We start from the raw sequence: 14,694 nt of genomic DNA on the forward strand, positions 1-14,694 counted from the left end.
TCTATATATTTACCCGAAGATGGATTTTTATACTTGGAAGTTCAACTTTTTGAAGACTTCAATCTGTTAGACGAATTGACAATGGAACAAATCAAGCATGCAATAACAGAGTTTCAAATCCTGAGGCATTGCAGTTTAGGGTAAGTAATTTCATTCTGTTATAATTGTTTATAATTTCATTTGAATTTAGTCATTTCAATTTTAAAGTGCCGGTAATTTTTTTTTTCTTTTTAATTTCATTTCAATCATGAAGCATTTCAATTTATTTCATTCATTTTCATTACAATAGTCATGAGATGAGGCGATTCATTTTTAACTGTCAGTAATTTGATTATTTGCATGAAACAGAATATATCAGATAACTGCAAGTAATTTGGCTTTTTCTATTTTATTTGCTTTAGACTGTATGTTCTATTGAATCTTTTGCCTTCTAATTCATGATGATAATTTTATACTAGTACAAGACTTGCCCCTAACAAAGGATGTTTAGGAAATTGGGAACTTATAGTATAATTGACTGGTTAAGGGTAAGATTACCTATGTCATGGATCCTTGTGATTCCGGTCAAACGATAAGATTTTGATATAGCATATGAACACCTTAACTGACTAGAGGCCGTGGAGGGGAGGTATAAGTTTGGAACCTTATCAGTAGGGTAACATGTCTTAGGCACCAACATACTGCACTTGCACCCATCCACCCTCGTCTGGATTCAGCTGTCACTCCTGTCGGAATATTTATACGACACAGCTGCAAGCTTCAGCACAATGTATTCACTTTCACCTTTCTTGCTATCTTGAAGCCAAATCTTGCATGACTACTCTTACAGAAACTGTAGTCTTGAACCACAGTTCTATTCGAGTATACCAATGTCTTCGTGTTCTCTGTCTATGTTGCTGATTTTCCCTGCCTGATTGTAAGGATAGCATAACCACAGAATCCCAAAGATAACTGGAGAGAGTGGAGACTAAGTCACATCATTAGTAACAGATTGCACTGGAATGTATTGACCAAGTAAATATACAATACATTAATCTTCAACATGTCTGCAAATTAATGCTTTATTATTCACTGCTTCTACTTTATTACACTGGTGTAGTATAGTAGTTGATAAATAGGTATGAACAGACAATCATAGTTTTACATATTGGAGACAATGGAATCAAATGAAAACGCGAGTCCTCATCAGAAAAATAAGGAGCTTTCATTGGATATAGATAGCCCAATTAGCATTACCAGTAAGAAAAAAATTTCCAAATGCTTAGCCTCATGCCCCTACAGCTGCTACCATAGCAGAGGAAGTGTTCTTACCGATTGAGGGCATGGTATATGTGCACCCACCTCCTCCACGCCGTTTGACTCTAAATCTGTTTGGTTTGCACTGTTGGAATTGGCCATCGATTTTGCAACCTGCAACCCACACAATTAACATAAGTAACCAATTATCCCACTCTTAGGCTAAGTTTTTTGACAGAGGGAGTGTTCTCACCGGCTGAGGGCATTGTATATGAGAACCTGCCTCCACCACGTTGTTTAAATCTAGATCTGCATGGTTCCCACTGTTGGAATTATCCATCAATGTTGCAGCCTGCAAACCACACAATTGACATAAGTAACCAATTTCCTCACTCTTAGGCTAGAATCTTTTTGATTGAGGAAGTGTTCTCACCGGATGTGGGCCTTGTATATCATCACCCTCCTCCATTACACCGTTTAAATCTAAATCTGTATGGTTTCCACTGTTGGAATTGCCCATCAATCTTGCAACCTGTAACCCATACAATTGACATAAGTAACCACTTTCCTCAATCTTATCTAGGCTAGTTTGGGTTCTTTTTAATCTAATATATACCTCATCCTTCAGCTGTTCATTCTCTTGTTTCAGCATCCTCTCCTGTTGTAGCAGTGATCACCAGATTTAGTTCCAAAAGACTAAAAAAAGGGAAGACGAGAAAAAAAATGAAAACTAAAACACAGTCGACATAAGCATATCTTGTGCACGCACAAAGAATGCCCATTATTACCATTTCCCCATTTAGATCAGCTATAGTTGACAGGCCTGGGCAAGAAGTTGAGCCTGATCATAATGCTTAGACCTTATCTAACTATAAGAAGATCAATATCGAGGGACAACTCTTCTAGAAATGTTCTTCCTATGACTTACATATTCCCATCTGAAATTTCTGATCACTTTTGCTTTGAATGAACAAGGAACTGTTTCACATGCTTCATACTATTGAAGAAGTCCCACTAACCTAGTTATTGAATGAGGAGCAATTGGTAAAAAAAAAATTCAGGACACCGAAGGTACTTCATCCACACCTTTTGAGTTAAATCCACAACTGAGCTACAAGCCTACAATTATTCTGTATTTTTCACTTAAGGAACTCTATTCAGCATAGATTTTTCTAATTTAATTGGGTTCTGGGTTCTACATAGGAACTTTATATTACGGTTCAGTAGTTTGTTAATTGCGGTTGTATAGAGGTTCACAACTTGCTGTAATATAGGTTTAGTTGGCTGGAGCACTTAGGTATGCATTAGCTCCTCTCTTCAAGAAAAGGAAGGGATGTCAAAAAAAGGGAACGTACACCAAGTTTATTAACCTTAACTGCATGCATTTTTGAAGAGGTGATGCTGCAGGTTTCCTATTTAGGTGAATAATTTAGAAAATTTCAAGGATGCTCTGGGATTAGTTCCATAGGTTCTAGTTTTATCCTATACTTTCAAGGTAGTGTGTCCAAGATCAGGAAATTAGAGACGGAAAGTATTGCCAGTTTGTAAGTATCTTATCACTGCAATCGCTTTGTGAAATTCATTTGTTCAGTGAGGAATGGACTACAAGTTACATATGCTTATCAAAACTGGTTGGGTGTCCCATGAGAATTGATAGATACAAGCAATCTCTCCCATTGCCCAACAAGATCCATCCCCCTACCTCAAAGTGAGAACAAAGTACAATGTAGATGAAAAGAACATTGTCAATAAAAACCTATTAAATTACGAGTGGTTTAAAGAAATTGCAGTGGGAGTTGATAAGCTTTAGGATGCTTTCTACTTCTTTGTTGCAGTGCTGCAAGTTTCAGACATAGATCCTGGTAAGGAAAGATGAATTGGCAAGTCTTTCCTTTGACTAGTTAATAAGTCATCATATAAATGGGGATGCATCTACATTGGTAAATAAGTACAACTTTACCTAGAAGCTGAAAGTATAACACATTATTCTTATCAGATACAAGAAGTCTGGAACAGGAAATCGCCATACCTTTTCACGTAGTGCAGCCACAGATTCTAGCATAAGCTCAGCCTGTTAAGAACCATAGTATCGAAGTCAGTTCTAATCATTTGATGAATACTGAATGGCGATCAAGAATCTACCCAATTGTTAAGCAATGAATTGTGTGGTGTCTAGTTTAAGATTGCTTGAGAAGAGATTTTCATGGCCCTCCTTGGCTCCTCCCTTTTATTTGCCCTCTTTGGCTTCTCCCAACCTCACCATTGTCATCCTTAGTGTTTGGGAAGAAGTTGAGGTGAGAATGGATTTTCAGTTTATGGGAGGCAGTTGGGATCCGTAGTAGGGGAAAAGATCACCCGATTGAGAAAAACTCAAAGAAAGATGAAGCAAAAAACAGAAAAGGAAAGAGGTTCTTATAACTACAGACTGCTCACAAGAAAGCAACTGACTGGGGTAAGATTTAGTATGGCTATGAGATTAGATATTAGTTTAGCGTTTCTGAAGTAAAATGGTTACTGGATGCGAATGATAATAACCAAAGGAAATAAAAGGGCCAAGAGTTATGATTTTGTATTGCTGAACATTTCAGCGAAGAAATTAAACCATTCTGTACGATAAATAGTGCAAAATGTACTCTACACACTCCACAAGAATGGATTACTTTCCTGTTTCTAGTGAGCAAATTACACAATAACCAATCAGAAAATTGGGAGCTTGACTACAAGTGTAGTCTGCTGTTTTATTTGAGAGAAATTTTCTCATGATTTCTCATGATGATGGAAGTAGTTGTAAGAATTAAGTCTATGAAGCTCCTTCAAGTTTGAAAGTTGCAGGAGTAATGGAGAAAGAATAGGAACTAGCCACATAGTATTTCACTAACCCAATGGCCAACTCAACAAAGGAGAGGGAAGAGATAACAAGGGCAAAGAGAGACCTTTCGGTTTCTTGTCTGTAGAAGGGCATCAGCTAGTTGCTTCTCCAGCTGCATGAAATCAGCCAGACTAAGTTTCTCAATGTCTGGGCCTTCTAGATACCTGCAAGATTAAATAATATTATGGAACAAAGAAATGTCATCTTGAGAAGAAGAAGCAGATAGACATTTTAATACTTGCCTTTCAACTGTTTTTACTAGTTCACTACATGTTTGGACTTCTGTGCATGTAGAAGGGGAACTCTGGTCACAAGAAAAAGAACACCAAAATTGTTATAAATGAGGGAAAAGGTCAAGAGAAATATTAACATTAATGAATATTCATAGCATGAAAATTCTTTCCTGGCCTAGAATAAGAATGATGCTTGATACAGAGAATTCAGAAACTTTCAGTAAACGGAGTGAAGGACTATCGATAATGTCTACAAGGATGATCAATACTCTAATACAAGAAGAAACTATCCTATGCAGACTTTATAAATAATCTCCATCCACACTAACATCAATACCCGCCCCTGGCTTTTTCTACCATGATAGCTGTTGACAGCTATGGAATGGAACAGTAACAAGAATACAAGCACAGCCATAACCCCCCCCCCCCCCCCAAATGATTCCCTTTGATGGCAGGATCTTGAGAGGATTAGTACCATACCAGTAACTACTTGAACACAAGCAGAAAGACACTATCAAGGAAGCTGGTGTGAGCTGTGAGTAACAGTGCACACCATGAGGAACGGCAAAAGATTGAGAACAGATATCTCAACACTAATTACTCTAATACCAAAACCAGTCTTTAGACCGCAAATTGCATAACAAGGATTACACTGAAGGCATTCTCATCAATGTCGTTCTGTAATTGCTTACCAAAAATTCAGTCACCAATGGTTATGTGCAATCATAAAGTAGTATTAGTGATGCCATATCATCCTATATGATGTACTATAATACCGCATAGAGTAGTCTCTAGCATACGGTCAGAACAACTAATTCATTAGGATTTGTCATGTATAAAAGACTTGGGAGTAGCAGTGGAATAATACATGAACATAATTGAGATGTTCATTACCTCTGTTTCATCAACAACCATTGAAGCTTTCCCATCTGCGGCGATAGAATCTTGATAGCGCTTAAGAATCTGAGACAAACTGAACAAGAAAAACCATGTCTTAAACCATAGTATTAAGGTAAGTCAAACACACATGAATTATCCATACAGGAGCAGGGTAAGCCCTTGTACTCTAAATCGAATGGAAGTTTCAAATATCATCAAACCAACAGAATTTTGTGCTATTTAGGGAGGAAAGCCATAACAAGAGTTCAGGGCATCCAATATACTAGCAGTAAGTGTTTAAGTGACACAACTCTTATGGATATCACCTATAAATGTAAGTTGAGGGTGGTTAGAGGCCAAGAACTAAAAGGAACTCTTATGGATATCACCTTATTCTTTAGATCCCATAAAGTTTTCTAAGATAACTCTGGTATAGCATCACAATCTTAGCCGGAGTTTCTTTAACAATGACAATGGACATGGAGACTATATTTTGCTACCTATAACTTCTTGTATAAAGGTCAATAATGAAAGAAATATGAGCCAACTACAAAGAATGTGGAAGTAGAAGCAACACCATTGTGCATAGTTTTAAATTAACGAGAAAACATAGGGAAGAAGATCGTCAAACCTCTTTTCGGGAAGGTAGATTTTGGACCAAAAACCTTGAACTTCCTTCATATGATATGCTAAGGTCCCTTGGTACAAAGAGAAATGGTCTATCTATTAATTAATCCTTTCCTTTTCAAAATCCTTTATCCCCGAATGAGTAAAGATGTAGTACAATCAATCAATCACTCAAAGCCTTAATCCCATAAGTGGGGTCGGCTAACATGAACCAAATTTGATTATTTTGTGTAGTCATCGACATAAATCTTTCTCCTCCATCCCTTACAATCTAATGCTTCATCCTCATGCAAATCCATATACTTCACATCCTTCCTAACTCCTTCCAACCAAGTCATTTTCGGCCTCTCTCTCCCTCGTTTTACCCCTCCATAGTCCCGCTTTTCGAACCGGTGCACCCTCGGGTCTCCATCTTACATGCCTAAATCAACGCAAGCGATTTTCCCTTAGTTTATCTGCAATGCCTGCCACACCTACTTTCTTGTGAATAACCTCATTTCTGATTCTATCTCTTAAAGTGTTCCCACACATCCACCTTAACATGCGTATTTCCTTCTTAGAAGCCCAACATTCTGTACCATAAATGTGTACTACGTTTACTAAAATTGGTTGATATACATTATGTGCAACAAATGTTTTCTTTCCTTTTTAAATTGTCATTTTTCTCTACATCTCTCCTCATCACATGCATCACTATCTTCTCCTCATCACATGCATCACTATCTTCTCCTCATCACATGCATCACTACCTTTCTCTCTCAATTTAACATTTACAAACAAATTTTGTCTAGGAGTCCGTGCAAAATCATTTGTTGCATATACTGTGAAAGAGAGGTAGTAGTCAATTTCATAGTGAAACCAAACCCTCGCCCCATTCCAAATAGTTTATTTATCATTTGGTAAGAATAGGCTTGTTTAATGAGGATTTCTCTTTGACTAAAGGAAATAATCTTTATGTTCTTAAGGATTTTTGACATTATTGTTGTACTCTTAATGGAGAGGGAGGGAAGTTGACTAAACTTGAGCTACGAAAATTTCATTCATATCCAATGTTCTTATGCTTATTCAGATACACTATCTAGATCAAAGAGAATTTATTTTAGGCTTAGAGCAAAATAGCCCTAAATCGCTGGAGAGTAAGAAGTGGAAGAATGTGTAATATCTACGCAAAGTGTTAATAGTAACAAGATCCCGATCAAGTGAGTGAAATTTCTATCCAAGTCTTGTACTTGCCAACAATTCGGTTTCATGGAATGTATATGGCAACAAATGATTCTTGATCTTTCCGAAACAATTGTCAATGGATCTATGTGCTCTAAGTCCTTTAAAAAAACTTCCAAACCTTTTATATTAGGATCGAGCATTTAGGATCATAAGTTTTCAAAGTTGAAAAAGACTTCGTAGAGACTATAAAGGGTAAAAAAAATGTCTAGCTGAAACTAACAATAGAATCATGATCATTATGGACATGAGGGATCTCTATTTCTAGTTTTTACAACCTCTCTAATATAGTTATTGGCAGAATCTCTTGTTATGATGGAAAATTGACCGTCCTTGGTCTATTATGACTAAAGATCTATGAAATGAAAGAAAATTCATACTCGAGTTGCTCATACCCATTTTACACATGATAGGATATATAAGTGACCTTTTCAAACATCCCCTTTTTTCTTTTGATTATAAAAAGAAAACAAAGAGTTTGTGCATCATGTTAAAGCTGGCATATAAAGCAACTCATAAAACAATTTAAGGTGTAAGAAGAGGAAAATATGGAAAAAAAAAAATAATCAAAACCTTAGGGAGGGAAAGGTAAGAAAAGCACCTTCGAGCTAGGGTCATATCATACATTTTGTTTCATGAACTTTTTTTGGAGTTGACTTTTCTTCTAACTTACCCTAAAAGTTATTTGTTCACTTCTTAGATTTTTTCTTTCTAGGTACTTACACTAAGCTCTTATTGTATCTTTGTTCTTGTTCTAGTTCTAGTTCTAGTTCCAAGATCAAAATGTATAATTACTCACCTTTCAATCATTTCTCAAAATTTTATTTATATAATACATCACACAAAAGGAATTGTGTCTTTCAGTCTTCAAATATTTTTGAATTGTGTCCTTTGAATTTAATTCACAAATGGAAGGAATTCTTTCTCTCTCTCTCTTTTTTTTTTTTCCTTGAAACACATTCTAAGTGTATTTGGTATATTAAGCTTATTACTTTAGCTTATTATGAACAAGTAGTTTAAATGCATCAATATAAACTAAGCATTACTTTCCCATTCTTGTCAACAAAATGCAAAACTTTTTTAGCACTTAGTGGGGCAAACATGATATAAAAAAAAGAAAGAAAGAAAAACACCTTTAATTCTTTAGCCTTGTTCCCAAAGTTTGATGTAAATACTAAAAATTAAATTGATAAAATAGGTAATGAAGCTAGAAAAAAGAGTTTCATGCACATATCTAGGGTTTTCTCTCATTTAAATTATTTCTTTACACATCAAAATCAACCAAAAACTTAAGCTCATGGTTAAAGCCAAGGAATGATTTATATACTCTTAGCATGCCCCCTCACATAAGAGCCCTTTGGGCTTGAAATGTATATGTAGCATGAAATTCCTCATATCTGTGCGAAATATTCCACTTGAAAGGAGAGGTGGATGAGATTTGAACATGTGACCTTATCATGTTGACTTTGATAATGCTAAAGTTACATCTTAAAGCTCTCCATTTATCCCTTAATTTTTTAAAGGGATGGACTAAGAGGAATTGGGGCCAAAAATAAGGGATGGTGGGAGTATACTCTATTGTTAAATACGGGGCCACACCCTTCTTTAGAGAAAGAGTCCACTTCACAAGTCCAAGAAGGTTCTATCCCATAATCATATGGCAATAGGAGGACTAGCCCCTTAGCTTTATAAAGTGTTTTAAGTCCCTATTCTTTCATCAACGTGGGACGCTTACATGTGGTGTTTGGTAATACTATGCCTAAACACATATTTCAATGATTTATTTACTTTTTATCACCTGTAAACACATTATATTAAAACAAATCAAATCACAACTTTTAAGAAATCTTCCTCTCATGGTTTGAGGTACAGAAATAAAAAAAGGTAAAAATACTTGATAGGATATTAAACAATGTAAGATAATGTGAAAAAGACAATTACAAAGGGGGGCTATAATGTATTAGTTTGAAGATCTAAAAAATGTCCTTTGTGTAAGGTAAAGAAGGGTTTAACTTATAAGTAATGTATTATAACCTTATAAATTTTTGAAAGGTTTAACTACATATTGGAGTAGCAAATTATTCTTAAAATTTGTTAATGCATTGTTCATTTCTAATTTTAATGATGGATGCCTTTGTTGAAAGCTTCATTCATTTTGAAATTATTTTTATATAGTGTCATAAAATAAAAATTAATTCAATTTTTTTTTAAAAAAATTTGGCCATGGTTTAGAAAATAGTTGCAAAGATCACATAATTAGTGATTTTACCTCTTATCATGACTAGACATAGTTTTTTATTTTATTTTATTTTTTTTTAAAATTTTTTTTTTATTATACATATATATATATATTTTTTTTTTTTTTTTTTTTTTGTCATAATAGACTTTGAAAAAATATTAAATATCATTCCATTGAACATTTGAACTAAAGCTATTTACTTAAGGTAGAACAAAAATTTAAAATTAGGTTATTCCACAATAGCCTAAAAAACATACAAATGAATCAAAAGCAATTTCAGTTTTGTATATATCAAAGTAATTTCACTTTTTTACAAAAGTTTAATGAAAGATCATGAAATAAAAATATTTTCATGGTATAAAACTTGGAAACTATGTTCTTACAATAATATGGCAAAATGAGGATTCTTTTGTGTAGTTAATAAAACTATCAATCTGGTACAAAAAAACTTCAAAACTTAATAATTATCATGAAAAAAAAGGAAATTGCGATGTTTTTTTTTTCCTTTAAAGTGGTTATTACACATCTTTGAATCTTGCTTTTGTACCATTTGCAATACTCTCTCCTTCTTGTCCTTCTAGTGTATGCGAAAATGAAATGATTGATGCCCTTATCAAATAAACAAACAAACAAGACCATCATGAACTTTCATGTTAACATAATCAAAATTTCACATAAAAAGAAATAATGATTCTAATGTTTCAAATAAAGAACTTATAATGCAATCAACATAAAGTTCTTAGAAGCACTCACACATCACTTAAAGTAAAAAGTCGAAGGCATTTTTTATGATTAGGACAACAAACGAATAATTTATATAAAACTCATATTTAAAATTTCACATCTATAATAAACAAAGCGGAGGTAAAAGGGTCATCATGAGATGGAGTTAAACTATTATATAATAATAGTAGATAAGAAGGTGCATATGTGTATATTATATATATCTTTGCTGAAATTGCAACGATACGTTAAATACTATGAAGTATTTTTTTATGCTAACTAAGTTAAGTAAATGACTTTAGTTTGTTCAAACAATTTTGTAATTAAACATCATTAATCAAACTATTTCAATCAATTTTTTTCCTCTTCAATTAAAGAAAAGAACGAAAGATTATCATCATCCAACATCCTTAATCATAACTTACTTTATTTTTATAATTTACTTGTCGAGGACTCATATATCATTTCTGCAATAGCAATTTGTTTGACGGTAAGTATTACGATGTTTATGAGACCAATATGTTAGTTAACAAGATTATGCACATAATTACTTGAATCTAAATTACACATCTCCGTGTACAAATGACTTATTTTGGCTCATTATTTCATATTAGAAGTTGTTGTGATGGATCTTATTAGTATTGTGTTTTCCAATAGATCGTTGAAATTAAGATCTTGATTCAATCTCGTGGTGATGATGGTGATGATGAGGATTTCAATGAGTCAAGAGGAGTTGAGTAGTCAATTAATTGAAGACTATAGTATCGGTGGTATGGCGGAGGAAGGACGGAAAAGGAAAGAATGTCAGTGGCAAAGGTGGAATGGTGGTCTGTCAAGTGGCGACAACAAAGATATGGAGTGGGAGCGGGATGGTGGAGGCAACTACAGGGGATGGAGAGAGAAAGTCGGATGCCTCTACTGCTTTTATGCTTGTTTGTTGTTAGACTTTTATAGATATTGTGTCTTACTTGCATAATAGCTCCCCTCCAAACCAACTTGATGCACTAAGAACGCGTGGTTCAAACCCGCTTGTGCCCGCCTTAAAGAATCGGCTGTCATAAGCCCCGACCACCCGCACTCTGTCGCCCAAATAGACGTGAGTGCTCTGAAGATTTAATTGCACGCTTGTGTTGCTAAATGCTCACAAGCCCTTCTTCCGCACAAGGCTAGCGTTCTTGACGCCAAAAGGCTAGAGCGCGTCGCACGTTTTGGGGCCCAAACTCCTAGACCGTGACAATATGCCTAATGTTGTTGGATGTAAGAGAGGAGAGAGATTAGGTCTAATATGAGGAGAAAGAATAAGAGTAAGGGTAAACTTGACATTTACTATATGAATTATGCTTAACGATATAGAAATCTGTTAAGTGTAAATAAACTTTCCAAAATGGATGTGCATCAACTAAAAAAAAAAAAAACTAAAAGTAACTTCCCAAAATGATTATGTCAATTAAAAAAGAACAAAGACAATATTTTATTAATGTTATTGGCATGGACATATCTACGCATGTAAGTGATTCTTCATGTGGGTCCATTGTAGATAAAGGAGGGAAGTTGTTCAATGACAATCAGGGTAAAATGTTTTTCACTCCATTAAACTCGAAGGACTTCTAGGTAAGGTTGTCACAGCCTATAACTTTTTGCTTTGAAATATTATGGTTGTTTGAGAATCATGGAAGTTTAAGCTCCTTTTAATGTTTTAAAAGGGCTTTTAGTGTAAAGCATTGGTATGATTTACACATTTTTTTGTCCTTTGTAATAAAATATTTCCTTATTTTTAGCCTTCGATATAGAAGAACCCAAAGCCATTTCAATGATTCTCTTCCTTTTGGAGGTAAAATAAAAGGATGAACTAATCTAAGTATCACATGAAAGAATCTCACAAGGGTGACCTTTAGAAATACATGGCCATATTAACTTTGGACTAGGAAATTTTATACTTTTAAGCAATGAAAATACTTAAAAAGATTGAAAAAAAATGAGGTTATTCAAAAGAAAATGGGTGTAATCAGGCAAGGCATTGTAGACTAACTCCGGGGAAATCACAAGCGTTGGCAAGTGGCGACTGCGAAGATAGGGAGTGGGAGCGGGGTGGTGGAGGAAACTACGGGGGATGGAGAGAGAAAGTCAGATGCCTAATGTTGTTGGATGTAAGGGAGGAGAGAGATCGGTCCTTATATGAGGAGAAAGAATAAGAGTAAGGGTGAACTAATCTAAGTATCATATGAAGAATCTCATAAGGGTTTGGACTAGGAAATTAAAATTTATACTTTAAGCAATAAAATACTTAAAGAGATAAAATCAGAAATGAGGTTATTCACAAGAAAGTGGGTGTTGCAGGCATTGTAGACAAAATCTGGGAAAATCGCAAGCGTTGGTTCGGGCATGTAGACCCGAGGGTGAACTGGTACGAAGAGTGGAAGAGTGTGACCATAGTTATAAAGGGTATGACGCATATGGATTTGCATGAGAATGAAATATTTTATCGTAAGGGAAGGAGGAGGAAGATTTTTGTGGATGATTATACGGAATAATCACTTTGGGCTCATGTAGCCGACCTCACTTATGAGATTAAGGCTTTGCTTGATGATTATCGATGTGGAAATAGGGCGACATGTTAAAAGAAATAATTCTTACTGAAAAGGTACAATTATAGTATTCTAGATTTTAAAATAGAAATAAACAAAAGATTAATGTAAAGTGATACACAATGAATTCATATAAGGCATATGAGGCATGTAACCAGTGCAATATAATTTTTTATTTTTATTTTTATTTTCAAACAATATACTCTAGTTAGTGTCTCAAGGAGGATAAGGGAGTTAGAGAAATTCTATATAAATTATAGAAGATAGAAAAGAATTAGCATGTTGAACATTTATTTAGCATATTGGTAAACTGAATTGGGAGGTAGTACACATCTTGAAAATGGAACTATTATCCATAATTGATGTAACTCAAATTATAATTAAAAAGCATCTTCTTCCCCTATTCTTTGCCATTAATGATGTTTAACCTATGTTTATTTATAGCAATTGTGTCCGTAGAGATAAGCTGGTAAAAAATTTGATGAAAACAAAAATCGAGAGATTTGGGTCTTAAAGAATTGAAGATCATCCAACAAAGCTTCAGAATACTTAGTTCAACAAAAGATATTAAAATGAATAATTTAATTGGAGGATTTCTTCAAAATTTTATAGTTAAACAAAAAAGAGAAGTTAATGGTGGCCGTCTTTGGACTTCACAATGATGCATGGCAAATGGAAGAAGTATATTACTGACGCTAACCATTCTATGAGTGGGAAGAAGTATGGTCTTGGTAAATGGGTGTCTTTAGTACCGGGAATTTCGTGGCCGGAAAAATCACATCTAGCACAGTTTAACAATAAGCTCGTCCTAAATTATGACTACGACTATGATACAAGTGGTCATACGAGGATTGGCTTAATATTAATAGTTTGAAAGTCTATAGTGTTTGAAAATGTAGGGGATATTACAAAGACACAATGGAAATCTGGTTTTGCCAAAAATGGAGGCACAACCGTTTTACAACCAAGTTGACGTGGAGTTGCTAAAATAAAGACGTCAATATTAAATGGATATTTGTTAACACGATTTGCTCGATTTAAATAAATGGAAACACAAATTAAATGGATGAGAATCGAATAACGGATGAAGCAGATGATGGATCAGATCCATTAGTACTCTACTCCATCCGTTAGCCATCTAACCCACCCAATTAACATATTATTGTATATTTTTATTTTATGATTATAATAAAATATATATATATATATATATATATATATATATATATATATATATATATATATATAAATTCTACTATAAAAACACTAATTTTTACAAATTAATATTTCATGTGAAAACTTCTCGCTTGTTAGTCACCTATTCCACTTTTTTCACCCGTGAATGACGAATGAATGGAATCAATGGATACGAGTGATATATTAAGTGGGTAATGAATGGATGCAGATGGAGAGTATTGAACGGTGGGTGGATGCTAGTGAAGCTTTGCCGTTCCAAATTCAATCCATTGTCATCTCTACTTGTACATAACCACCTATTCAATGGGTAATGGATAAACATTCAACCACTACATGGTGGGAAACTACAGTAAAAGAAAAAAAATGAGTGGAATAGCTTCAGTGGCGATGTTGAAGACAAAGTTGAAAACAAAGTTGATGATTCACTTTGCAGTTTTGAGAAAGGTACATTAGGAGTTAGATAGTTTTGCAGGTAAATCAATCGCGCATAGAAGTTATAGAAGTGGTTTGGTGGTGGTCCAAGTATCTAAAGGAAATGCTACACTAGTCGTGAAACCACTTATGGTAGCTTAAAAGGTGGAGGGATAGGCTTCGCAAATGGTGGATCCGGTGCAAGTGGCCAACTAGAGAACACGACTATTTTTCAGGTAAGAATATTAGCCGTGGTTTTTGTTTCTTCACCTAAAGTAAAAGTAGTGGTGAAGTTGGGTGGAAATCAAAATCATAGTGGTAGAAGAAACTTGTGGGATTCTTCATTGCAACCTTCTATGGAGGATAGAGGAACATGAGGATTCTAGAAGTGATTAATAAGGGTATTCTTGTTATTATTCAAAATGATGGAATCTATGCTAAGGTTAAGTGGAGGTCACATGCGTTAGGTGGAAG

The 14,694-nt window shown here is 34.6% G+C and overlaps 1 protein-coding gene across 1 annotated transcript in view; it reads right to left on the reverse strand.

Annotated features, from left to right (window-relative positions):
* Positions 1 to 1,064: 1,064 nt before the first annotated feature.
* The window catches only part of LOC145600991 (agamous-like MADS-box protein AGL27), a 31,462-nt gene continuing 17,832 nt past the window's right edge, over positions 1,065 to 14,694 (reverse strand). Inside the window, exons 2-9 of the mRNA XM_081656888.1 lie at positions 5,233 to 5,311; positions 4,348 to 4,409; positions 4,170 to 4,269; positions 3,266 to 3,307; positions 1,853 to 1,894; positions 1,670 to 1,768; positions 1,490 to 1,588; positions 1,065 to 1,410 (exon numbers count right to left, since the gene is read on the reverse strand). Coding sequence (XP_081513014.1) covers positions 1,285 to 1,410; positions 1,490 to 1,588; positions 1,670 to 1,768; positions 1,853 to 1,894; positions 3,266 to 3,307; positions 4,170 to 4,269; positions 4,348 to 4,409; positions 5,233 to 5,311 — 649 coding nt within the window. The 3' untranslated portion in view covers positions 1,065 to 1,284. The remainder of the gene's footprint in view (positions 1,411 to 1,489; positions 1,589 to 1,669; positions 1,769 to 1,852; positions 1,895 to 3,265; positions 3,308 to 4,169; positions 4,270 to 4,347; positions 4,410 to 5,232; positions 5,312 to 14,694) is intronic.

Source organism: Chenopodium album, chromosome 21, assembly GCF_948465745.1.
Source record: "Chenopodium album chromosome 21, dcCheAlbu1.1, whole genome shotgun sequence".
Classification (NCBI taxonomy): domain Eukaryota; kingdom Viridiplantae; phylum Streptophyta; class Magnoliopsida; order Caryophyllales; family Amaranthaceae; genus Chenopodium; species Chenopodium album.